At 43.2% G+C, this 27,135-nt stretch overlaps 1 protein-coding gene across 2 annotated transcripts in view; it reads left to right on the plus strand.

The window, feature by feature from the left end:
* The window catches only part of Bloc1s5 (biogenesis of lysosomal organelles complex 1 subunit 5), a 109,412-nt gene that overhangs the window by 76,432 nt on the left and 5,845 nt on the right, over positions 1 to 27,135 (plus strand). Inside the window, exons 5-6 of one of the 2 annotated variants that reach the window (XR_007591811.1) lie at positions 16,222 to 16,401; positions 23,420 to 23,503. Coding sequence is in view for 1 of the 2 variants with exons in the window: in XM_050142741.1 (XP_049998698.1) it covers positions 16,222 to 16,362 (141 nt within the window). In the remaining variant the exon portion in view is untranslated. The other variant, XM_050142741.1, reaches the window with a different exon arrangement.

A 27,135-nucleotide genomic window follows, 5' to 3' on the forward strand; every position in this document is an offset into this window, starting at 1 on the left:
TTTAAGTCTGAGTAATATTCCACTGATAAAACAGGTCGTTTTGACCAATTTCTACACTTCTTTCAAGAGAAAACTGTTTCTTAATGTAAGTAAAGGTATATAATGGTGATGATGATTTAATTATGTGCAATAGAAGAGTTTTAGAGGTTGTGTAAAATATATTTAGACATTTACTGACCTGTTAATTAAATCAGTAGGGAGTATTTAAGACTATACTCAGAGAATACAAGGATCAAAGAGAAATATCTCTGCCTTCTGAAAACTTATAAAGTAGGGAGTTTTCAGTTTGGATTGCCTGGCTCGTGTGTGTGTGTGTGTGTGTGTGTGTGTGTATGTGTGTGTGTGTTTGTGTATGTGTGTGTGTGTGTGTGCACATATGTATGCATGCAGGATAGAAGTTGATGATTGATGTTTTCCTTAACCATTCTCTATCTTGCTTTTGGGCTAGATTCTCTCATTTTACCTGGAGCTTGAAGGTTCAGTGAGACTGCCCAAAGTGCTCTAGGGATCCTTTTGTCTTTACCTCTCCAGAACTAGGATTAAAGATACATGTCACCATACCTGGTTTATTATTTTTTTTTTATGGATGATAGAGATTGAATTTGGGTCCATCATGCTAACTTATCTCTCCAGCCCTTACTTGGATGGTTTTTGTTTTGCTTTGTTTGTATTTAAGGCTTTTAATAGACATTGCCAAGTCAATTATTCCTTTTTCATTCAATGTTTATATTCATAGAACAAAACAACTTAATGATTATCTGCTATTCTTTCATGGTATGAACAGTTATTTTAGGACACAGTGTGGTAGTTTGAATGAAAATGGCCCCCCATAGAGAGCAGCACTATAGGAGGTGTGGCTTTGTTGGAGTAGGTATGGTCTTGTGGAAGGAAGTGTGTCACTCTGGGGGTAGTCTCTGCAATGCAAGCGAGCCACACCAATGTTTTATTTTATAAGAGTTGCCACTGTCATCATGTCTGTTGACAGCTGTGGAAACCCTAACTAAGGCACACGGTGAACTGTATGGCTTCTCACTGTGGTTTGGATCTGAAATGCCCTTGAAGGCTCATGTGTTAAAGGCCTAACCCCAAAGTGGTGCTTTGGGAAGTGTTGGCAACTTTAAGAGGTAAGGCCTAATGCGAAGCCTCAGGTCATCAGGGATGTGTTCTTGAGAGGGACGGTGGGACTCCTGTTTCCTCCACCTTGTCATGTTTGGGCCATGAAATGAAGTGTCCTTCATCATATGCTTACTTCCGTGAGGTGCCATTTCACCACAGGCCTCAAAACAGCAGGGTCAACTAGCAATGGACTGAAACCTCCCAACCTGTGAGCTAAAATAAACCTTTCCATTTTGAAAGTCTATTGCCTTAGGCATCTGTTATAACCTTGAAAAACTGACATGCTCCACTTGGCTTTTCCTTTCGGTGGCTTCAGATTTTGAGCTCCCAAATTTGCCATAAGTCTGGCAAATTCATGTGGCATTTTATCAGGCTCATAGTAACAGAAGGAAAGATGGTGCAGTTGCTTTTCTTTCCACTCAAACAAATGAATTCTATAAATTTTTATGAGTCTGAATACGTAATGAAGATTTTTATAGGTTAAAATCCACACTGCAGTTTTTCCCATATCCCTTTCCTATCATCATAATATCCAAGTTCTAAGACATGCGGCTGAAGAATTATCAAGAGAGCTGATTAGAAGGGGAGGTTGGTTTAGCATGCTAGTGTGAGGGGAGACCAGTATAGCCTGCCGGCATGCAGAAGAAGTAGTCTAGCCTGCCAGCATGCAGGATAAGTGGTCTAGCCTGCCAGCATGCAGAAGAAGTGGTCTAGCCTGCCAACATGCAGGAGAGGCTGGTCATCCACAAGTCAGGCAAGGGAGACTGAGACCCCAGCTATGGGAAGAGGAATGGAAAGACGCGAAGAGCTCCCAGAACTGCTGAGGAGGATGCTCGTATGGACACAGCGCTGAATGGCCAAGTCACCGTGTTAACGATCCCAAGCCAGGCAGTCTGGTTTCAAGCCTCCTCCTGCCTCCCTTATTTCTCGCTCTCTTCCCATCTCCCAAGTTACTACCTTTGATGCAGAGCATCAAACCCAGGGCCTACAGCAGCTGCACTCTACTGGACCACTGAGCTCCACCCAGCTTCCACATCACTCTTTCAGTGACCTCCAATCTAGAAACTGTAGGATCCAGTTAAAGCCGCCCCTCTCCCATCTCTTCTCCAACCCTCATGCCCTAGGCCCACATTGATACCACCTGATAGTTCCCTGACTCTCACTCCTGTCTATCGAGCGTGTGCTGCTCTCGTGGCTTCCATGTTTGGCTTTGCTTCTTCCTGTGTCCTTTAAGTGCATATTAGCACAGAGCCATGCAAGAACAATGGAGCTCATGTAACTGGAGTTCTAGCGTGTGCAAGGCTCAACCGCCTGCCCCAGTCTGTCATTTTAAAAGATGAATATAGGTGAAAAACAGTGAGAAGAAATTTAATCAATACAGCCATCCTGGGAATAACAAATTCTGGTGCCTTCTAGGTCCAGTCTCAGGGACTGACGTAAGGCTTAGGTGTAATAGCGGGAGCACTGGGACAGGAGCAAGAGCAAAAGCAAAATGAAGTGTGCTGGCTAAGGTGTAGTTTGGTTGATCATGGTCCCAGCTCTGGCTCTGAGGAAAACACACACAGGCCTTACTTTGAGGCCGTTGCTTCAAAGCAACCAATCCACTTCTTGCCGGGTCCTCACTTCTGCTCCAGAGTGCACCCTCACCCTTATAGATAACTGCCCTCATCTGGGGGAGCCCCTGTCCTGCCACCTGTTGCTTTTATTTTCCCCTATCTCTGTGCCTTCAGTCTTGAAAAGAGCACGAGGGGATTAACCCCTGCACTTCCTGACGCTAGCTTGGCAAGCACACTACTAACTGAGCTGCGTTCTCAGCCCTGTGTGCTCATTGATTTGTTTCCGAGACCTTGTAGCCATGGCTGGCCTTGAGTTTACCCAAGTGCACGTGCCATTATGCCTGGCAAGTTAAAACATTTCACTGAAGAGCAAAGGACTTTTGAAGACGTCAGCCCACTTGTAGAGGAAAAATGAGTCTGTGTTCTGTTGAAAAGGAGAATGATTGGAGAGATGGCTCTGGAACGTGGCCAAGAGTTCAAACGTAGTTAAAATATAGATGACCAGAATGAGGAGGATTTTCTAAGAACGCCGTGGTGAAAAGCATCCTTCCATTGTTCTGTGTAGTGGAACAGATTCCTCAAGAGCTCTTGCAGATAATGTGTTCTATTCAGGGCAGCCACTGATGCCGGATTCCACTAATGTGGACTAACCTCTTTTGACAGATGGCATCTGATGCAGGCCTGCTGAAATGAGCTCTCATCTCTCGTGGTAACCCTTCATTCTCAAGCACTTTCTTTATTCAGTTGAGTTATATTTGAAGATTTGTATGGCTCAGGAATACAGGTTGGCCCCCAGTAACCATGGGAACGGTCCCAGGAGTCCCATGGCTATTAAACCCCAAGAATTGTTCAAGTACCTTAAACAGTTGGCATAGTCTTAGCTTATGACATACACAGACTTTTCCACATAATTCATCATCTCTGATTACTCAGGATAATTAATGTTTGGTTAAAAGCATCACCTCAGCTCCCCAACACTCCTTTTATACAAAGAGTCTGAAATGTTTAGTCGGCGGTTTATCCCCATCCCCCTGGCATCCATTTTAAAATGTTGAGTGGAAAACTCCATTCCAGGCCCCCTTCCCTGGGAGTAGCTGCAGTCCAGACTCCACCTCCAAGAAAGCCTGCCAAATGGTGACCCCTCTCCAGGGAGGGTCACTCCCACAGGCTATTTGACTACGCCCCAGAGAATGAACATGTGGTCTCCTGATGTAGGATTCCCCTCTGTATGCTGTGTTTACCACTAATGAATAAAGAAACTGCTTTGGACTTGTAGCAGGGCAGAACTTAGCTAGGCAGGGGAAGCTAAACTGAATGCTGGGAGGAAGGTGGAAACAGTGAGAAGCCATATAGCCCCACCAGAGACATATGCTGGGAACTTTACACAGTAAGCCACAGGAGGGAGGAAAGCCAGCAGGATCTGCTTAGTCCCCTAGAAATGGGGGTAGAGAATTAGGAGGGGCCACAGTAGGTTGTCTGCTACAGAGCCGGGGGTGAAGACTGGGGATTGGATTTTGAAGAGAGGAGGCCCAGTGAAGATCTGAAGCTAGCCTGCCTGTTGTTTTGTTGGCCTACTTGCTTCTTTGGCAGGCTTGACTGGCAGATTCCCAAGGGATGCCAGCTGGAGTTGGGGGCTGGGCCAACAGGATGAGTAGGGGGAAGGAGGGTTAGAGGAGAAGATCTGCAAGACCTGATCTGCTGGAGATGGTGGCAGGAAAGGAGGGGAGGCCACAGTAGGAGGTCTACTGCATTGGCTGGGGGGTGGGTTTGGGATTGGATTTGGAGGGGAGGAGGGAGAAGTGAAGATCTGCCAAGAGCCTACCTGCTTCCCTGGCTGAGGGTAGCCTGTGGGTTTCAGGATTTGAGAGCTGGAAAATAGGATCAGTGAGAAGAAAGAATGTCAGAGAAGATATGTCTAAATATAAATAATTTTTGAAAAAAGATTACGCTATGGTATATTTAAGAGGAATGTTTTTTTATCATTTATAGAAATTGAATGTAAAAGAAATAATTCAGTTGTTTTTCTCTTTATTATTATTATTCTGAAATCCAGAAATGATGGGGGGAGGGTCTTCTGTTTTGTGTTGATTTCATTGGTTAAATAAAGAGACTTGCCTTAGCCCTTTAATAGAAGAGAAAGTTAGGTAGGCGGAGTAGACTGAACAAAATTCTGGGAGAAAGAAGCAGAGTCGAGGAGTCGCCATGATTCTCCCACTCCAGACAGACGCAGGTTAAGATCTTCCCTCGTAAGCCACAGATTATTAAAAATGGGTTAGAGCAATATGTAAGAGCTAGCCAATAAGAGGCTGGAACTAATTCTTTTAAACTAGTGTTTAAAAGAATACTGTTTCCGTGTAATTATTCTGGGTAAAGCTAGCCGGGTGGCGGGATGCAGCCCCGCAGCCCCGCCGCTCCTATTACAACACAGAAATCTTTCAAGTAGAGCTCTCTTTCAGCAAGCTTTTTTGATGGTCTAAGGGACCTAAGCAACTGTGAGTCCAGCCTTATTCCTTCTTAACATGTGTGGACTGGTACCATGCTACACAGTACATTAAACAGGAGCTCTGTTCATTATTAAAAGTTTCTTAAATATCTTGACTATGGAACTTTCATATGAAGAATGACTTACTCGAATCAGCATATTAAATTGATGGATAAAACAAATACTTTCAATAGGGACTCCTTTTGGAGATTTAGTGAAAGGAAATGTAAGCATCTCAGATCTAGTAACTTTTTAGAGGGTATAAATCAATAGGATGCACGGTCACAGAAAGAGACGTTAAAAGGCTTTTAAGAATGGAAGCCGCGTTCACAGCCCATGGGGAATATACTCTCACTTCAGTTTGATGCAGATTACATTAGCTTAATGTTGAGCAGAATGCTAACCAGAGAGCCACCCAGGGGGAGAGAGAGAGAAGACTGATTTCAGGCCTGATAATCCCTACTTCTTCTTAAGAAATACACTCTGTTGTTCCACCTTCTCTGTGACAGCTAATGGGTGTGAAGAATCAACACCCACAACCCATTAAACAGGGTGACGAGACACACCAAGTGGTCCTGTCATTGCTGGTTATGTAATGGTAGTCTCATAATAATATTATATTGAGAGTCTTCTTCACTTTAGGGGACCCTGTAGCAGAAGGGCCTTACTGCTTAGATCAAGGGTTCAGACATGATTGTTGGCCCTCAATGGTAATATTTAAGTCCCACTTTTTTGGCTGCTGAACATACAAGTTGTAAATATACTGAATGAATGGTGGCTAGGGAAGAAAGAAACTAGTAGCTAAAGAATTAAAAATAGTTTTTCTGTTAATCCCTGATTAGGCTAGACTAAGCCCTGAGAATAAGAAGAGAGTGCACTGTTGTGGAATATTTGAACACTGTGTGAAGAAGATGCATTGCTGTGACTGGTTTAATAAAGAGCTGAATGGCCAATAGCTAGGCAGGAGGTATAGGTGGGATGTCTGGGCAGTAGGAGATGAATCTAGATGCTTGCAAGATGCCAGGAGACACAGAAGAAGGAGGATGGGTGGTATGTGACAGAACATAGATGAATAGAAATGAATTATAAGAGCTAGTTAAAAGCAAGCCTAAGCTAAGACCAAGCTTTCATAATTAACAACAAGTCTCCATGCCATTATTTGGGAACTGGCTGATGGGACAGAAAAAGAATTGTTACATATGGCGTCCAACATGGGGGCACGTATTTCCATATGGGAACTGAGAAAGCTTTTTAAAAAAAGTTTCAAACACACAAACACAGAGTCAGATGCAGATTCCCAGTCCCACAGTCTCTTTAGAGAACCATGGCATTCAGAGATGTGACTCCCAGCCATTGCCTGCAGGATTGAATCAGGCAGCACCATGTGTAGAGCCAGTCACATGGGGGGTTTGAGGCTTGGTTCACATGGTAAGAGAAGGCTGCAGGCACACAGTGAAATAGTCTAGATCAAAAAAACATTTTAATAGACACAGTAAAGAAATGGATATAGACAGTCACAGAAAGAAATAAATAGTTTAAAATAATATAGTAAAGTCTTTAAAGAAGGAGCAAACTCATATAAAATGATTACATCACACAAGGAGGAGAAATAAAGGGCATCTGGATCCTGTATGATGCTTTGTTGACTTTGAATTTTTTAAATGCTAATGAACAAAAATTGATAGCTGCTGAGAAACACTGAACTATGGAAACTGCTAAATTAAACTTATCTATATATTTTAAGAAAGTCTTAACTTCAGAATGGAAGTCAGAAAACATGTTGCATTTGAGGAGAGGTTATTCCTTTGCTTCCACAGGAAATAAAAGGTTATGGTTCTTTTCAAAATGAATGAAGATCAGATTTGATTGGGGGAGACCTCCTAAAAAATCTTGGTTACAAACACGAAGAAAAGAAAAAAGAAAGATTACAAGACAAGTTATACATATGCTGATTTTTCTCCATGGGAACATCTCTGAAACTGCATGAGACATGATGAATCTTGTTGACTACAAAGTCCTTATTACTTATTATTACTTGATATCCTTTCATATGGCATGGATAGAGGTTTGGGTAGACAGTCCTAACAGACTTATAAAGTTAACAGACAACTTTATCTGTTCAAACATGGAATGTTTTGAACACCGCACATTCCATATTTGTGTTAATACAGGTATTTATGTTGCCTTTAAAAGTCTGTGTGTTTTCCAAAAAGAAAGGACCAGATAGCAATGAAAACAAGACAAGTAACCCAGGTGATCTAGCCCCTAAGAATGACTGCTGTAATTTCCTCAAAATTCTGTATCCACAACAACTTCAAAGCTGCTAGCTGAGATGATCAAAGCTCATGGACTATGCAGCCAATATTTCAGATAAGCTCTATATAGAGACTAATAAACAAAAAAATAATATAGCTAGCTCTCCCAGCACTTGACCATAATCCCAATTTTCTCAGGGTCCCCTAAAGATGCCATTGCCCCAGATAATAGGAAGCAGCCTAGAGAACAGGACACCCACATTCCTAGTAGGTAGAATGGATGGTTTTGGTCAATCAGTGGAGTATGGATGTTTATCATCATTTATGAGGGTTGGATACAAATTGTTATTGGCTGTGGCCAGTAAAAAAGCTTAACAAAGCATATTAGATTCAGGGATCTCTTTCTGGAGGGAAAAGCAGGAGATATAGTATAGAAATGGTGGAAAAGGGTGGATTGTTGAGTCTACTTTTGAACAACTACTAGTCTCAAATATTTTACTTTGGTATAGATCTTATATTTTGATATAAAGTTACGTTTATTTTTACTATGCCGTACTATATGTTTCTACTCTTGTTTAAGGTATTATACCTAGGGAGCTTATTTAAAAATGTAAAGTTTTAGTTCTTGGAAGCTATTTGGGATAATAAAAAAGGATAGGTTAGAAGTTAGTCGTCCATGACAATCAAACTAATAGTCATATTTGACACCAGGTGCTTTTTCAGTCTCCAGAACCATTTGTGGGCTTCTATGCTGTATCATCCCATGGCAGGAGAACACGCACAAAAGGAAGCAAGGGAGGCAGCTCACTGCTATACATTTTCCTATCCCAAATGCCTGGTCCCAAATAACCGACTCAGAGGCTGAATATGAATTATAAATGATAGACTGATGGCTCAGGCTTGTTACTAGCTAAATCTTATACTTATATTAACCCATATTTCTATTTATGCCTTGCCATGTGGCTCATGGCTTGTTTCCTCATTTTTCACATGTCCTGCTTGCTCTGCAGCTATTGATGTCTCTCCTGACTCTGCCCTTCTGCCTCCCGGAGTCCTCTTGTCACACTGTTCCACCTATACTTCCTGCCTGGCTACTGACCTGTCAGCTTTTTACTAACCAATGAGAGTAATACATATTCACAGTGTGCGGAAGGATTATTCCACGGCAATAGCAAGGTCACTCTCATGCTTCATGATACAGTCCTGGGAGGGTGACATCAATCCATGCCCTCATGACCTAGTCACCTCTTATCAGGCCTACGTTCCCAACACTATGGATGAGGTTTCCAACAGCAGGGTTTGGGGGTGCATGGGTATTCCACTCTAGCTGACCGTGAGTGCAGTGCTGCAAGTAGCAGAAGTTGTAGAGGATGCTGACATGCATGTCCTTTCACAGAAAGGAAGGGGAGCATAGAGAAGCATGCTTGCCTTTCCCCAAACAACAGGATCAGCTGCAGGAGGAGCAGGCAGGAAATCCTCTTTATCATCCAAGACAACTTCAGTGCATGGTGGCGTGTCTGAGCAGTCACCCTGAAAAGCCCTGGAGAATAGCGTTATAGCAGAGGAAGTTGCAGAAGGAGTGACAGATCATAGCACATACACTTTACAGCCTTGTCTCCAGAGCCCCACGTTGTGAAAACCCCAATCAGAAGGGGACCTAAAATTCATAATTTTCCAACAGCAGGGGTTGCTGTTGGCCATGGCTCTCCGGGAAACTAACGGCTCTTGTCGTAGCTATAACGTTCCTGGAGTAGTAGTTGCCAAACCAAAAGAGAAAACAGCAAGCATAATAACTTTTTTACGAATATATTTCCTTTCAAATACCCAAGAAATTTGTCAACACTTAGTCGGAGCTGTGCTCCACCAAGTATAAGCCCTCGTCTGGGCTGTCAAACCCGTAACATTGGTGGGTGGCGAGATGACGTCACCGCTGCTCTGCAGCTTGTGGTAATTTCCACTCCCAGCTTAGCACAGAGGTTGAGATGACGGCTGGAAATGGGATTTAGGCTTTCAGATGAAAGTCACACTTTTCTTTTCCATTGCAATCACAACATTCCTCTCTTGAGTGGGATAACAATTGCACTGTCACCAGCATTATGTCATGCTATCTCCCTTGAAATAGCACCATGTAAGCATGTGAGCACAGCTGTGCAAATAAAACATGTTTGCTGGCAGCCTGGTGAAATCCTGCAGGCACATACTAATTGGCTTGCCTTTTTAAGAGTAACATCAAGGATGTAATACGAGAGCGGTTGCTGCTGCAAATGAGCCGGGAGAGAGGTCGGGAACTCTGAACCAGGCCTGGGCTCTTGTCATGATTCCTATGCCTGTCTGAGTACCCGTTGTAAGTCTCCGCAGGAATACCCTGGACAGTCAGGGAAAGCCTCCATTGCTATGCTAGTCTACCCTTGGTCCCTGAGATCTGGCTGAGCTTGGGGAACAGGTGTATTGCCAGCTGATAACCAAGAGAGGGAGCACCACATGTTTCAGAAACATTTATTGTAGCTGTTGTCAGAATCAGAAAACCTTGAGTACCTTTTGCAATAGCCCAGAGCCCATCAAGTAAATACAACAAAGACACAATTGATGAAGTGCTGTTATGTACCAGGGTGTGGAGGTTTAAATAAGTGTCTCTTATAGGTTCGTATATTTGAACACTTGGTCCCCAGCTGGTGGCCCTGTTTGTGGGGGTTATGGACTGGGTATGACAGGGAACTTTGCTAGAGGAAGTACATCCCTGGGGGCTGGACTTTGAGAGTGTAGAGCCTCACCAGGCTTCAGTTTTATTTCTGTTTCCCCGATGTGCTACAAAGTGTAAAATCAGTCAGTTTCCAGCTCCAGCCACCTGCTGCCACACCCTCCCCTGCCATTACATCCCTGCCCTCTGGAGCTCGAAGCCAAAGCAAACTCTCGTCTGTATGCTGCTCTTGGTCATCATTTTATCACACCAACAGAAAAGCCACCGAAACATGGGGCAAACCAAAGAACTACCCTGGTGTTAGATATACGCTCCGATGCTACCAGGGTGGATAGGAAGGGATTAGAGATGCCTGAAAGGGGGGTTGAAGAAATGGCACTTCCTTTAGCCTACAACAGAAATGCCTACTTGGTAGTCACTTCACCCACGACTTCTCTACAAACGGTGTGTCAAGAAGCCTGGGATGCTCACCTCCAGAGTCATGGGCAGAAGGTTTAGGCAGTGATGACTGCAGGAGATCCTCCTCCACAGACATTTCTGCAGCCAGAGCTCTCTTAACTTTTTTTCTTGTTCATCCTCCTCATTATCTTATCAAGCAAGTTCAGAAAGAGCTGGGGGTTTGGCTCAGTTGGTGGGGTGCTTGCCTACATGCAGGAAGCCCTGGGTTAAACCCCAGCATTGTATAAATTGGGCATGAAGGTACCTATTTGTAATCCCAGAATTTAAGGATTTCAAGCTGAAGGTCATCCTCATTAGGTAGTTTGTGACCAGCCTGGGATACATGAGATGGAAGAGGAGGAGGTGGTACATGACACTTCCTTCACAGAGCTGTGTATAAGTGTGGTATCACCAATTGCAGTGGTGTCTTAGGGTTTCTTTCTTTTCTTTCTTTCATTCTGTTTTTGTTGTTGTTTGTAGTAAGAACGGAGCAGGCTGCGTCCCGTTCTTTTGCTTTTTTCGAGACAAGATTTCTCTGTGTAACAGTCCTAGCTGTCCTAATACTAGCTCTTATAGACCAGGCTGGCCTCAAATTCACAGAGATCTGCCTGCCTCTTCCTCCTGAATGCTGGGATTAAAGGCGTGCTCCGCCATTGCCCGGTTAGTTTGGGTTTCTATTGCTGTGAAGACACCATTACCAAAAGGCATTCTGGGGAGGAAAGGGTTTATTGGTTTATACTCCCATATTGCTGTTCATTATGGAAGGAAGTCAGGACAGGAACTCAAATGGCAGGATCCTGGAGGCAGGAGCTAATGCAGAAGCTGAAGCAGAGGGGTACTGCTTACTGGCTTGCTTCCCTAGGCTTGCTTGGCCAACGTTCTTATAGTACCCAAGACTTGAAGCCCAGGGATAGCACTACCCACCATGGGCTGAGCCCTCCTGTTTTGATCACTAATTGAGAAAATGCCTTACAGCTGGATCTCATGGATGCATTTCCTTAACTGAGGCTCCTTCCTCTGATGACTCTAGCTTGTGTCAAGTTGACACATAAAACCAGCCAGTACAGGTAGTTTGAGAGAAAGTGGCCCTCAAAGGGAGTGGCACTATTAGGTGGTATGACTTTGTTGGAATAGGTGTGGCCTTGTTGGAGGAAGGGTGCCAGCGGATTTTTCTTTGGGCCGCCAGCTCACCAAAAAAAAAAAAAAAAAAAAAAAAAAAAAAAAAAACCTGTGGAGACTTATTATTAACTGTGAAAGCCTGGCCTTAGCTTAGCCTTGTTTCTAGCCAGCTCTTATAACTTAAATTAACCCACTTTGATTAACTTATGTACTGCCACATGGCTTGTGGCTTTTACCTCTCCTCCTATGTGTCTTGCTTCCTCTGTGGTCAGAGGGCAACACCCTTCCATCCCACCCTACCCCTGCCACTTCTTACCAGAGTTCTCTCTCTCCAGAAGTCCTGCCTATACCTCCTGCCTAGCTGTAGTAAGAGGTCGCTTGTTTATTTGTCAGCTGCCTGGCTCAGCCCCAAAATAACCACACAGAAACTGTAATCTGTGTATCATCATGAGGCTGTGGCTTACCGGATAAAGTTCCGGCATCTGTCTCCGGTGGTGCTACATGGCTTCTCCTTGACTCTGCCTTCTTCTTCCCAGCATTCATTTTAGTTTTCCCCACCTAGCTAAGTTCTGCCTTGCTATAAGTCCAAAGCAGTTTCTTTATTAATCGGTGGTAATCACAGCATACAGAGGGAAATCCCGCATCACCTGGCTAGTTAGCTTTTTATTAAACCAGTCATGGTGACAGATCTTTACACAGTGTAATTAAATATCTCACAACAGAAGCATGACGTTGTGGGGGAGGGCCTTAAGATCACCTTTGTTCAAGCTATGATCAGTGTAGGAAACATTTCACTTAGTGTTGCCTGTGGGTCAAAATGTAGACCTTTGAGCTCCTTCTCCAGCACCATGTCTGCCTGCATGCCACCATGCTTCCCACCACGATGATCATGGACTGAGCTCTGAAAGTCATCCAACTAAATGTTTTCCTTTATAAGAGTTTCCGTGATTATAGTGTCTCTTCACAGCAATAGAAAACCCTAATTAAGACACCAATCATTCATTCTGGGAATCCATGCCTCCAAAATGACAACATATTCTGGGGTCTGTATTACCAAGAGAAATAGTGGTGGTTTTCTTGGATAAGGTCTTCATAATAAAGTATCACAATCTAAAGAGCATAAACATCAGGAATATATATATATATATCACATATGTATATATATCACATATGTATATATATATCACACACACACACACTCATAGCAGAGATGTGGAAACTGGAAACTCACCAGGATTGGTTCCTCCTGAAGCCTTTTCCCTTGGCTCACAGAAGTACCTTCTCTCTTGTCCTCTTGTGTGACCTCCCTGTGTGTTTATGTCTTATAGCCCCTTCATATAAGGACTATAAATGGCCTCACTTTAGCTTAATTGCCTCTTTCATGGCCCTGTTTAGGACTGTGGCTAGCGATAGACAGCCTGTTGAACAGCCCAGGGCTCTGAGCCCAGACCCACTCAGTCTGCCTGGGCAGAATTTGAGTGGTGTGACTAGGAAGGACCACTCAAGACTCTTGGGGATGGTTCCATGTAGATCTGGCTTCAGAGCCCTAAGGTAAAATTTTATCACTAACCCTCTTTGCACTTAAAAACCACCTCTTAGTGTCTTACGTGAGGGACAAGCTCGGAACAGTAGAAACGTTTTTCCTCCCCAGCAAAAGTGGATTTCTTCCTTCCCTTCTGCCAACAGAAGTTTCCAGAGTGTAAAGCATAAAAAAATATCCATTTGAGGGCCTCATTAGCATGCCTATTTTGCAGACAAAAACCCCTGCCAGCAAGCCTTTGGCAGAGCTAGCCTCTAAGTCAGAAATTCCATTTGTGAGCCTCAGTGACACAGATGTGAGTGACCACCTCTGCCGACATGCTGCTCTCTCTGCTGGGGTCCCCAGAAGCTTCCTGGCTGTAGCCAGTGACCAGCCTGCCTCTGGCTGCCATGCCAGTCTTGCTGGTAAGGGGAAGCCAGTGAGTGTCAGGTTTTGACTGGACAACAGGAATCATGCCACTGTGTTTATAAAAAGCACAGAGGCTTTTTAACCTAGTAGAAAAGTCTTCATTACATCATTGAGGTGCGTCCACCATTACATATACTTGGTGTATTTTATATTATGTCTGACTTTCGTGGATGAAGCTATGGAATCTTCTATGTTTAGTTAAACACCAAACAAGAAGGCCCAACTGAGTAAATACCAGACACTCAAGACCTAGAATGTTGACTCAAAGGTACACAATTTCACAGCTCTCCAGTTATTTGTAAATCTTAAGAACTAAGACTTTAATGTAATTGCCCTAGTTGGAGACAATTGGTTCTTACAGGGTCCATCATGGCTGACAATGACTGTCAACCTTGCCAGGTTCTAAATTCACCTAGGATAACACCTGTGAGGGATTATTTAGACTATGGTAATTGGAACAGAAGACCCTCTGTAACCAGGCAGTGCCTTTCCATTGGTGTGGCCAGAAGGCTGCTTGTTCGTTCCCTGACTGCCCAGACCTGAAATAATTACACAGAAACTATATTATTTAAAACACTGCCTGGCCAATAGCTTAAGTGTACTGCTAGCTAGCTCTTATATCTTAAATCCACCCATCTCCATTATTTTATATTTTACCATGAGGCTAGTGGTTTACCGGTAAAGTTCCTGGCGTCTGTCTCCTTCGGCGGCAGCTACATGGCGTCTGACTCTGCCTACTCTCTCCATCTATCTACTCAGAATTCCTGCTTTGCCCTATTCTGCACTGCAATAGGCCCAAAGCATCTTCTTTTTTAACCAATGGTATTCACAACATACAGAGGGGAATCCCACATCACCTAGGATCCCAGAATGATAAAAGGGGGAAGGAGACCATAGTTCCCTGATTCCTAAGTGTGGGTGCAATGTGACCAGCTGTCCCAATCTGGTGCTGCCAGGTCTTCCTTGCCCTGATGGACTGCACCCTGGAACCACCAGCCAAAGCAAACCCCTTCTTTCTTAAGTTGTCTTTGTCAGGGTATTTTATTATCACAGCAAAACGGGAAGAAATGCAGCGTATTTAGTGTTTTTGCAAATAGATTTTCTAAAAGAAGATAAAAGGAAAATGTGGGGGTTCAGCAACAGGACAATGATGGAGACAGCACATTAACCAACTGAGAAATTCTTCAGAATGAGATCTTGTTTCCATGGAAATATAATTGTACTAATAACTGAAGGGAGAAGAGAATGTGCATTTATATAGGATTTTAGAGTTTAGCATTTATTTCCATTTTCCCTAATAGCTGGCTCTGTTAATAAACAATTTAGAATTTCATTACCAGACATTTTGGCTCAAACACAAGAAAACTGAATATGTTCCCTTGGTGAAATAGGTACAGCGAACATGTCTATCCATCTGTCTGTCTGTCTGTGGGTTTGTCTGTCCGTCCATCCGTCTACCTATCTATTGATACAGGTAGGACTTCATTGGGAATTAAGAGAAATAAACTGCTACTTTATTGAACATTTTTTTGTTTTTTACAAAGGTTTGTTCTTCAGAGGTATATGCCAAGTTAGTCCAACCTGGAAGAGCACGTGGCACAACATTTAGAAGTGCTTATTTCTAAAACAAAATATGACAGAATCGAGGCAGCCATTAGTGCAAAAAGAGACTACTAACTTTTGCTTGAAGTAATTTATTGATTGATTGGTTTGTTTGTTTTTTTGAAACAGGGTATCTCTGTATAGCCTTGACTGTCCTGGAACTTGTCTGTAGACCAGGCTGGTCTAAAACTCACAGAGATCCTCCTGCCTCTGCCTGCACAGTGTTGGGATTAAAGGCATGCACCTTCACTATCTGGTGTGAACTAATTTATTTTAAAGATTTATTTTTCTTGTTCTTTTATATTTATGTATGTGTGTTTTGCCACATGTGTGTGGGTACTCAACAAGCCTAGCACAGGGCATTGGACCCTCTGCAGCTGCAATTATAGGTGGCTGTGAGCTGCCTGATAATAGAATCTATAAACTGAACTCAGGTCCTCTGCAAGAGTAGCAGGTGCTCTTAACCTCTGAGCCATCTCTCTAGAGCTGAATTTCCTATTTTAATAATAATAATAATAAAAAGTCTGCAAGTATTTATCCCTACTGCTTGTACTGGCTTTTGGAACCCATTCTCTTTGGAAGGATTCCTTGCTCAGCCTAGATATAGTGGGGAGGGCCTTGGACCTGCCTCAAAGGAATGTGCTAGCCTTCGTTGGCTCCCCATGGAAAGCTTTATCCTCTTTGAGGAGTGGTTGGGGAGTGGGGAGGGGGGAAGGTGGAAGGAAGGAGAAGAGGGGAGGGAGTGGGAACTGGGATTAGAATATAAAATGAGAAAAGTAGTTTTTTTTAAAAAAAATTAAAAAAAGAAAAAGAAAAGAAATGGGAGGACAGATCACAGAGTAAGAGAAACAACAACAACAACAAGAAAAAAAAACAAACAAAAAAACAGAACGATAAAACCCACAATTATATTTTCTTTAATTGTATGGGCAATATTTAAGTTGCAATCCACAGTGGATTTAAGTGGAATAATGGAGACTGAGAATTCTATTTCTTTTCCAAATTAGAATGTGCTGTTTGGAAGAGCCATTTGCTTCAAAGCCACAACAAAGGAAAAACAAACCAAACAAACAGCAACAACAGGGCACTGCCTCATCACTGTGCCAGAGACGATGGTGCCCTCAGCGAGCACACAGTCAGAAATGTAACTCAGATCAAACTGCTCCGTCCCCACCAAATCTAAACAGGTAAGCTAAGAAATATAAAATTAGGAAAAACATCAATCTTCACAGAAAGATGCAGACATCATCAGATCAGCAGTGAAACAGCCTTCTGGGAAGGGAAGGGGTAAAACCGTGGGCTCCACGAAGTCTGGACCTAGAGGACTGAGCTCTGGAGAAAACTTTGATTCATGAAAGGAAGCTGGTGGCCTGAGCTAAGGTCCCCTCAAAATGTTTGTGCTGAAGCCAACAAGCTGGTCTAAAGTGGCAGGGCCTTGGGGAGGTCATTGGCGTGGGTTTCCCATGAACTGTGGTGGCATCTTTATGAAAGAAGTCCTGGAAAGCTGTCTCGCCCCTAATGTCAGGATGCCAGGGAAAGGTGATCTCTATGAACCGAAAAATGGGTCATCCCCAGACACTGACACTTTGATTTGGGACTGTCAGCTTCCAGAACTGTGAGCAATACATCTATTGTTGATAAGCCACTCGGTGTGTGATCTTTTGTCACAGCAACCAACATAGATAAGACACTCAGGAAGTGGTGTGAACAGTGGATGAACTGCTAGGATCCCTGCTGTGGGGTCAGGGCAGTGGACTGAGATCCATGATTATAATTAGTGAAAGATGGTGGCTAACGTGATGGAAATTGCCTGGTAAAACTGGGCTGGAGACTTTGGAGCAGAAACCACTGCATCAAAGATGAAGCTGCCAGCAATGGGAAGAGCATCCCTGGAGAGTAAGGGCGACGGCTCATCTTGGCTATCACTTGACACACCTGAGAAGCGGGAACCTTAGTTGAAAATAAATGGCCTCTGTCACATTGGCCTATGGGCGTGTCTGCTGGAAAGCTTTTGATTGCTAACTGATGTAGAGAGGCATAACCAACTGTGGGAGGTGCCATCGCTAGGCAGGTATCCATGGGCTGTAAGAAAGCAGGCTAAGTGGTGATGGCACACGCCTTTAATCCCAGCACTCAAAAGGCAGAGGAAGGCGGAGTTCAAGGACTGCCCGGTCTACAGAGCAAGTTCCAGGACAGCCCGAGCTACTCAGAGAAACCCCTATCTTGAAAAACAAAACAAAACAAAAAAAAAATGGGCTGAGCAAACCAGGGGAAGCAAGCCAGTAAGCAGCATTCCGCCTTGGTCTCTGCTTCAGTTCCTGCCTCCATGTTCCCTGCCACAGCTTCCATTGATAATAGATTGACTGTCACCAATGAGCAAATGGACCCTTTCCTCCCTCTAGTTTGATCTGTGATTTATCACAGTAAGAGGGAAGCAGGCTAAGCCGTGGCCTAACAAAACGGGAACCTCTATGTAGGAGACTAGGCTGATGTTGTAAGGAGGCCTCTTGTTTGTTTCCCTGGCCACCTGGCAGCTCAGACCCGAAATAACCACACGGAAACTGTATTAATTAATTCGCTGCTTGACCAATTACTTAAGTGTATTGCTAGCTAACTCTTACATCTAGAATTAACCCATCTCCATTATTTTATATTTTACCACAAAGCTCATGGCCTACTGACAAGGTTTCTCTGGCATCTCCTTGCCTTCCTCCTTCCAGCATTCAGTTTGGTTTTCTCCACATAGCTAAGTTCTGCCCTATCACAGGCTAAGGCAGTTTCTTTATTCACCAATGGTATTCACAGCATACAGAGGGGATTCCCACATCAGGCTGAGGAGCAGGCATGTAGAGGAGTGTCACTGTAGCCACAGAAGAAATCACAGGGACAGAGTTCCCTCATCAACATAGCAGTGGCTCAGATGGTCTCTGCTGTACTTAGACTGATCACCCACTGGGTCAGCACCAATCAGTAAGGAAAAAAAAAACACCCAAAACTATGCTATACACACACACACACACACACACAAAATGTTCTCTATCACAAAATCTGAGGTAGGGTTCAGAGAAAGCATATATTTTTGGATTTTTTGGTAAATCAATGAATTACAGACATCATTTTAAACCTCAATAGCATTCAAGGAGTATCTCCCCCATGAAATACAATGAACTGTGAGGTGACTGCAGAGGAGCGAACTGAAAAGTAGTCAGACTGTAAAAGGAAATCAATGGGGTATTGAAGAAATAGAACCAGGAAGATGACATCAAATTTTCAAGAAGCTTTAGACTTTAGTGGGAAAAAACAGAATCAATCCTGCCAAGAATTATTTCAGTAATGGAGAAGACAGACTGGAAGTGGCACACACACACACACACACACACACACACACACGCACACACACATTTATGCACACACACATTTATACACACACACACCATAATGCAAAAAGAATCAAAGAATATGGGAGTTCCTATAGCCATGCAATGGCAAGCCAATGCATGTATAGCTGATATTTTTAATAGTTTTATTTGTTTATTCTGTGTGCATGCAGGAGTGTGTGTATATGTGCCACAGTGTCAGAGGACAACTTGACACAGAGGATCTCTCTCTCTCTCTCTCTCTCTCTCTCTCTCTCTCTCTCTCTCTCTCTCTCTCTCTCTCTTTCTCTGCTATATGGGTACCTGAGAATCAACCTCAGGTTCTCAGGCTCACTGGCAATTTACTGAGCTATTTTTCAGACTATCTGATATATTTTCAAAACCATCAGAACTAATGGAACAGGTATTATTTTAAAACACATATTTAATTATGTATTTCTCTGCATGTGGGTATGCATGTGGTGGCCAGCAGACAACATCCTGAGGCTGTCTCTAAGTCAGGTAGTCAGGCTTGGCAGCATGTGCTTTTACTCCCTGAGTCATCTTCTTACCCTGGAAAGCTATATTTAAAGAACTAAAATTTCCAGGAACCAGAGAGATGGCTCAGCAGTTAAGAGCACAAGCTGCTCTTCTAGAGGGCCTAGGTTCTGTTCCCACTGCACAATGGCAATTTATTAACCTACTGTAACTCCAGTTCCTAGGAATCTTACGCCCTCTGCTGGCATCCACAGGCACTGTATGCACATGGTGCACAGACTTACATGCAGACAAAACATCTCTCTGAGTTCAAAGCCAGTGTAAGTTCCAGGATAGTCAGGGCGTAATCGAGAAACCCTGTCTTGAAAAAACAAAATTTCCTAGAAATCTAGATCTCCCGATTAAGATAGACCAGCATGTATTAAGCAAAATAAAGAGAATGACAGACAGCACACACCTTGGCTAAAGTTCAGAAACATGTATAAATATAAGCATAAAAATAAATAACATCATTCACACTCTGAAGGAAGTTACACACAGGGAAACAAGCTGGTTTCGGAGCAACAGAGGTGTCTACCCTACTTTTTACGAGATAGTGCAAAAGGCAATGAATGATTTTGAGGGGGAAATTTGTGGCTCCAAATTCCTCACAGTCAGGCTTCTCTTCACTTGTCAAGAGCGGAGAGATTCAGAGAGACCCAGTACAGAGAGACCCAGGATCTGTGAATGTACATCTATGTATCTATGTATTCTTCATGGAAGGATTCAAACAGTGCTCCACAGTCCAGCAGAATCCTGTCACCTGGGGGCATCTGAGAAATCCCAGGGATCGTGGAATCATGAACTCGGTTGATCAGGTGACAGGCACCGATGCCATACAAGACAGGCCCTCTCACCAGTGAGTCACCAATGGGGGACAGGCTCATGGGCCCCTCCCCCTGACTGTAGAACTATTGGCCCCTGAGAGATTTTGGGTCTCTCAGGAGGTGCCATTGTCTTTAGTTGTGTACACACTGATGACATCGCCAGGCTCCAATGGATAGATCCGATCCCAAGGCCACAGAGACAACTGCGGTCAAACCCCCAGAGAGACACAAAGAAAACACAAACACGTGAATGTGGGGAGGAAGTAAGTAGGGGGAGGAGAAGGGGGCAGAATGGGAGGGAGGGAGGAAGATGAGAGGTGGTGGGAGTGAGAGCAACTAGGATGCATTATGTACATGTAAGAAATTTTCAAAGAACAAATGTAATTAATAAAACAGAAAAACACGTACACATGCACATACACAATCCCAGCTGTCATCTCGGACCCACTACATCAGAATCTGACATTTATCAGGCTTTCCGTGTGATTTATATGCACATTAAAATCTGAGACCTGAGGCTAAGGAGATGGCTCTCAGGGGGTGGGAGCACTTGCTGTCTGAGCATGCGGTCTGGAGTTTGAATCAGCAGCACACACATGAAAAGCTGTTACAGTGCCGGGCACCTGGAACTGGGTGGGGTGTTGGGGCTGTGGCAGAGACAGGAGATTGCTGGGCTCACTGACTGGCAGCCTAGAGCAGAAGTAGAAAGCTCCAGGTTCAGTGGATAGTGATAGAGGAGGAGACTTAGCGTCGTCCTCCTTGGCCTTTGGGGGCAAATAGCTATGCATCCAAAGACATGAGAGCAGGGTGGGAAGGCAATAGGAAACCCAGGATTTGATCAAGATGTAAACCAAGGGCTCTAACAAGCACCCAAAATGAATATGTAGAATCAGTTCTTCTCCTTCCCCCCACCTCTGTGTGTGTGTGTGTGTTGCACATATCATGGCATTTGTGGGGAAGTCAGAGAACAACTTAGGAGAATTGGTTTTTACCTTCCACCGTGTGGGGTCTAGAGGTGGAATTTAGGTTGCCAGGCTATCTCATTCAGTCAGGCTGACTTCTGTCCTCAGCTGTGAGGCAAGTGTGGCAAGTGCAGCCTAGACCTTACCTGCTAATATCTGGGCCTTATGTACTGGTACAGAGTGTGTGATAGGCTGGGCACTGGTGCACAATGGGTGATAGACTGGGCACTGGTGCACAGTGGGTGCGAGGCTGGGTACTGGTACACAGTGAATGGGAGGCTGGGCACTGGTATACAGTGGATGGAGGCTGGGTACTTTGTTCCTTACTGCTTATCTGCAAGTAGTCAATCTGCTCCATGTCAGTTGTTGCCTGTGAGTGTGCTGCCCCCAGTCTCAAGCATGTTAGTAACCAGCACACTGCTTTGCAGAACTGTAAACCAATGCCTTGGAAATAAATGCTGTCAAAACCTAAACTAGAGCGGTGGAAAGAATGGGTATAGGACATAAAATGAACCAATTTAAAGATGTTCAATAGAGGCCCTAATGTGGGGATGCTTTACTCTTTAAGTTGGTAGATGTTGATAATATTCTTTAACCTTCTAAAGGTCAAAAATATCCAAATTATGAATTATCTATATGGAAAACTATTTGAGAAGGGGAAAATTATATAATAAGAAAGCTAAATTTAAAAGTAAATGAATCAGAGCATAATCTTTATAAAACTAAATGCAAACCAGAGGGAGAAAAAAGCAAGCTGATTTTAGACAGTGAAAAGGGCTGCATTGCTAATCATCAATTCAAGGAATATAGGAAGTATAAAAAAGAAACCAAAATTCTTCTGAGCTCCCATTATACTCAAATAAGTAGATTGTTCTAATGATCATCTTTCCAGGAAGTCTGCTTAGTATTTATGAATAGACCATGCCACACAGATGTCGTAAACACACCCATTGAATTTGGTGCCTACTTGTATTTGTTCCTGTTATTTGTTAATTCAGCTCCCCCTACCCCACCTTATGTAGCCCAGGATATCCTCAAATTCTCTATGTAACTAAGGCTGCCCTTGAACTCATGACCCTTCTGCCTAAGCCTTCCAAGGGCTGGGATTACAAGAATGTACCACCATGCTCAATGATACAGATACTTAAATTTAAAATATCTAATGACAAATAGCAGCAAGGAAATCATCTTTAAAATTAAAATTGCAAAAGTGGCATGCAAAATTCAAATGTATGTGTGGTGTGTTGGTGTGTACATATTCATGTGCGTGTGCACACACGTGGAGGCCAGAGGGTGATGTTGGGTATTTTCCACTGCCACTCTCCACATTATTATTATTATTATTATTATTATTATTATTATTATTATTATTATTATTATCAATTGGAAATAAGGTCTCTTATTGAGTATGGACTTCCCCAACTTGGCAAGACTAGTTAGCCAGTGAACTCCAGGCTTCCTCTAGTCCTTAATTCCCCAATGGATGCTATGATTACTGATCTATGCCACCATGTCCTTTATACACGGGTGCTAAGGATTGGAACTGGGGCGTCAGTCTAGTGTGGCTAGTACTTTAGAAGCTGGGCCCAAACCATGTAGTGTAGGTTTTAATTGTCCCCTGCTGGTCTATGTGGTAATGCCTTGGTCCCTCTCCTGAAATACTATGGGGAGCTGGGCAAAACTTGAAGACATAGAGCATCATGGGAAGTCCATAGATCATTAAGGGTGTGTCCACAAGGGGATGGCAGCCCCCTCCTCGTTTTCTCCTTTGCTTCCCAGCCATGAGGTGAGTGGCATTGCTTTAGTGAATGCTCTTGCCATGACATCATGATGTGTGTCACCTCAGGCCCAAAGCCAGAAGCCAATAGAGAGCCAAAACAAACCATACCTTTTGTAATTAAATTATATTAAGCACTTGTCATAGAAGGGAACTGACTAATTCGCATAGAATATGATGCCTCAGTGAATGAATCGGCAGATGATTCACTGAAAGTTATTAACAGGTCAAAGAGGTAATGGACTCACATACTCTGTGTTCATGGCTGAGTACTCCAACCTCTAAGATATCAATCACATTATCTGGCTGACTTAGATTATATGGTGCAGTTTATTAAGTCTCTTCTCAAGCATTCACTCTGTTATCTCTCTGCCTCTGCTACTCCACTTGGCCATGTCACAAGCTGACTAAGTCCATCTCTCTGTATGCTTTGGGGATGAACCGTACAGTAAAACATACTTGGTACGTCACAATGGCCTCAAGTGGATGCTCAAAGCTACCAGCAATAATGTTAAACCACCCTGATCCGGTTCACTGCCCACTCATTTCTAGACCTCCATTTCAGACCTTCTCCGCCCTCCCAAACCTCAATATGTCCTCTGTCTTCAGTTGCCACTCCAGATACTGTTTCCCATTAAAGCCAGAGAGTGGAAGACGCTGGAAGAGGACAGATGCAAGCTCCCCCAACCATCATCCACCCGCCTCTCTGGATCTATGCTTACCCATTGTGTCTGCGCACATCACAGGTAACATCCGTGCTCTGTGTTGCCTGGGGACATCCCTGTACACTCATCCAGTTTCAAGTCATCACCCTTGGGATGCAAAATCAGGTGGGTTGACTTTTCTTTCATGGTGAGAAAACAAAACCCTCTTAGTTGCCCTCCTCATTTTGTTTTCCGTAACAAGGTAAGTTCTTGAAAGTCCCACGTGCCCTCATTGTGCCTATTCCTCTGTCGGCTCTCAAAGCACTCCCATCAGATTTTATTATGCCTCCTGAAATGACTATTCTCAAGGTCACCATCTGTACATTGCCTAATCCAGAGAGCTTGTTCTATTTCTCCTCTCGGAGGGTGGCTTCTCTGCTTGTTGGCTAAATTGGGACACATTTAAGAGTGACTGGAGAGGCAAACTCTCAAACTATTCAAAGAGAGCCTTCCTTAGACTGAATAAACCTATTAGGGTTTTGCTTATTTGTTGTCATTTTATCTTTTTGGTTACAAGGTTTCACATAGCCCAGGCTGCCATTAAATTTGATATGTACCTAAGGGTGACCTTGAATTCTTGATCTTCTTGTCTGTACCTCTCTAGTGCTGGGGTAGCACGCATGCATGTACGTGCATGTGCACGTGTGCGTGTGTGTGTGTTTGTGCATTTTGTGACCATATCCAGCTAGTAGAGTTTATTTAAACAATGCAAAATAAGAATGATCCACAAACCAGGTAGCTAGCAGACCTTGGCAACAACATCATCTGACAGCATTTACAAAAACTGAAATGAAGCATTGTTGGTAGAGGGTTCTGTTCAGCCTGGTCCCAAAATAATCACACAGACTGTATTAAGTAAAACACTGCTTGGCCAATAGCTTAAGTATATTGCTAGCTAGCTCTTATATCTTAAATTAACCCATTTCCTTTACTTTATATTTTACCATGAGGCTTGTGGTCTACTAGCAAGGTTCTAGCTGGCACCTCGCATCTTTCTCTGGCGGCTACAAGGCATCTCACTGACTCCACCTACTTTCTCCCAGCATTCAGTTTAGTTTTCCTGCCTAGCTCTATTCTGCCCTATCACAGACCAAAGTAGCTTCTTTATTAATTAATCAATAAAAGCAGCACATATACCGAAGGACTTCCTACATCATCTAGAGATTTGCATTGGTATGGATCTTGGTTTATTGATGCATATATAAGCTCAATTTTGTTATATGTATATTTCTGCTCTTGATTAAGTTATCGTGTTTGTGTAGCTCACTTAAAAATGTAATGTATAATTATGAAATAGGCTAATAGATAATCATCTGTGCTGGTCGGGCTTGTAGTCATGTTAGTTAGGTTTTCTAGATATACAAAGATATATTTCAGGCTGGGCGGTGGTGGTGCACATCTTTAATCCTAGCACTTGGGAGGCAGAGGCAGGTGGATCTTTGTGAGTTCGAGGCCAGCCTGTTCTACAAGAGCTAGTTCCAGGACAGGCTCCAAAGTTACAGAGAAACCCTGTCTCAAAAAACCAAAAAGAAAAAAAAAAAGATATATTTCAGTTAGATAATCTTCAAACCTTTCAAAGACCTAAGGAATATGGCATTTAAAATATTTTAAGAACTTAGGACTTTTCATGACATGAGACACATCTGCTCTTGGCAGCATCAATTGCTACAAGAGGATGGTGGGCATCGAAGAGACTTCTTAGGGAGTTTGCTAGCCATTTGGGCAAGAAGCTGCTCTTGCACGACTGCTTGACTGGACTTGCAGGGTCCATAGAAAAATGACTGCTAAAGCTGCCTAAAGAAGGTGAGACAGTTCTTGGGGTTCCTGCTTCATGAAAGAGTCTGCCAGACATTCTGCAGGCAGAAGAAAGTGACTGACAAACTGCCAATACAGGTGTAACTGTCTTTGAAATTTCCTGCTTCATGGAAAAGTCTGCCAGATACTATGGGCCTGTTGGTTCAAGATGGATGCCTAGAAGAATGTTACAGAAGAACTTTGGGTGACTGTCTAGGCAGTGAGATGTCTCTGTCAATTCTAAAGTTTTGGAAGATGCTTACAATGTACTTTCTGATTACTTAGGTAATATTATATCCTTCTGGAGTCTTTGATGGAGTTGAAGAATAGATAGTTATAATTTTCCTTAGTTATGATCAAAGATAAAGTAGATAAAAATATTGTAACTATGATTCTTGCTTGATACCTGTTTTGTCATATGTCATTTTACTATGTTAAAGTTAAAACCTTCCTTTTTATTTAGACAGAAAAGGGGAGATGATGTAGGAAGTCCTTCTGTATATGTGCTGCTTTTATTGATTAATTAATAAAGAACCTACTCTGGTCTGTGATAGGGCAGAATAGAGCAAGGCAGGAAAACTAAACTGAATGCTGGGAGAAAGTAGATGGAGCCAATGAGATGTCATGTTGCTGCCAGAGGAGAAAGATGCGAGGTGCCAGCTAGAACCTTGCCAGTAGGCCACTAGCCTCATAGTAAAATATAAAATAATGGAAATGGGTTAATTTAAAGTATAAGAGCTAGCTAGCAATATACTTAAGCTATTGGCCAAGCAGTGTTTTAATTAATACAGTCTGTGTGATTATTTCGGGTCTGAGTGGCCGGGAACGAATGAGCCGCCTCTGACAATAAGGCATAGTTTTCATTGGCTACAGCTTAGTTAATCAATCAGTCAGTGGATTACAACTCAATTAGTTAATTGGCTCCAGGGCCTCCAGCAACCAGCCAAAACATAGTCACTGTGGCTAACTTCTTTGTTAGTTTGGGCTGTTTGCCTGTCCTGTTTAGGAACCCAGTTCAAATCAATCGTCTTCTGCAAATTAGAAGCAGAAAAACCAGTCACTAGGCATGAACTGGGACTATTCTTGGAAAAGCAAATCTTCTGGTAGATTTGAAGCAGCTGCTCACTGCTTTCTTGTTATTCTATTTGTGTCTCTATTTGAATAACAGTGATCAGTCCTTCCTCTCCCTTCCTGGTTGCTCCTAGTCAGTCTTTCCTTCACGTCTCATCTGCTGGCTTTGAAACAGTAAGAGCCCCTCCCCTCTTCCCAGCAGCTCAGCTCAGACTTCCACAGTGATCTCACTCATCTTATAACTTTAAATGCTACCTCCACCCTAATGCTTCTCAAATGAAGCATTTATTATTATTTGTTATTATTATGTATGCTGGCCAACACCTCTTCTCTGGACTGGAATACCTGTGTGCCAACTCTAGGTAATAATGTGGGATATTTTTCTGTATATGTGTTGCTTTTATTGGTTAATAAAGAAGCTGTGTTGGCCTATGGCAGGGCAGAATATAGCTAGGCTGGAGGAGTTGTAGATATAGAAGAGAGTAGGCAGAGTCAACAAGACGCCATGTAGCTGCCGAAGGAGAACATGCCAGAACCATACTGCTGGACCGCAGCCTCATGGTGATACACAGATTGATAGAAATAGGTTAATTTAAGATGTAAGAGTACTTAATAAGAATCCTGAGCTAATAGGCCAAGCAGTGTTGTCATTAATATAGTTTCTGTGTGATTATTCGGGTCTGTATGGCCAGGAATGAAGGGTAGTCTCTGCACACATCTCCAGTTCCTGTGTTCAGTGCTGAGTGACTCTGACATATTTCCACTGATGACAACTCAGTTGTCCTGGTTGTTGTAGCTAAACCCAACAACGTGATCCTGACTCCTCTCTGTCCCACAGTTCTCAGTCCACATCTGCCCATTCATTAATCCTATTGGCAGCTACATCAAAACAG

This window comes from Alexandromys fortis, unplaced genomic scaffold, assembly GCF_014885135.2.
Source record: "Alexandromys fortis isolate MF-2015 unplaced genomic scaffold, M_Fortis_MF-2015_v1.1 scaffold_5, whole genome shotgun sequence".
In the NCBI taxonomy this organism is placed as follows: domain Eukaryota; kingdom Metazoa; phylum Chordata; class Mammalia; order Rodentia; family Cricetidae; genus Alexandromys; species Alexandromys fortis.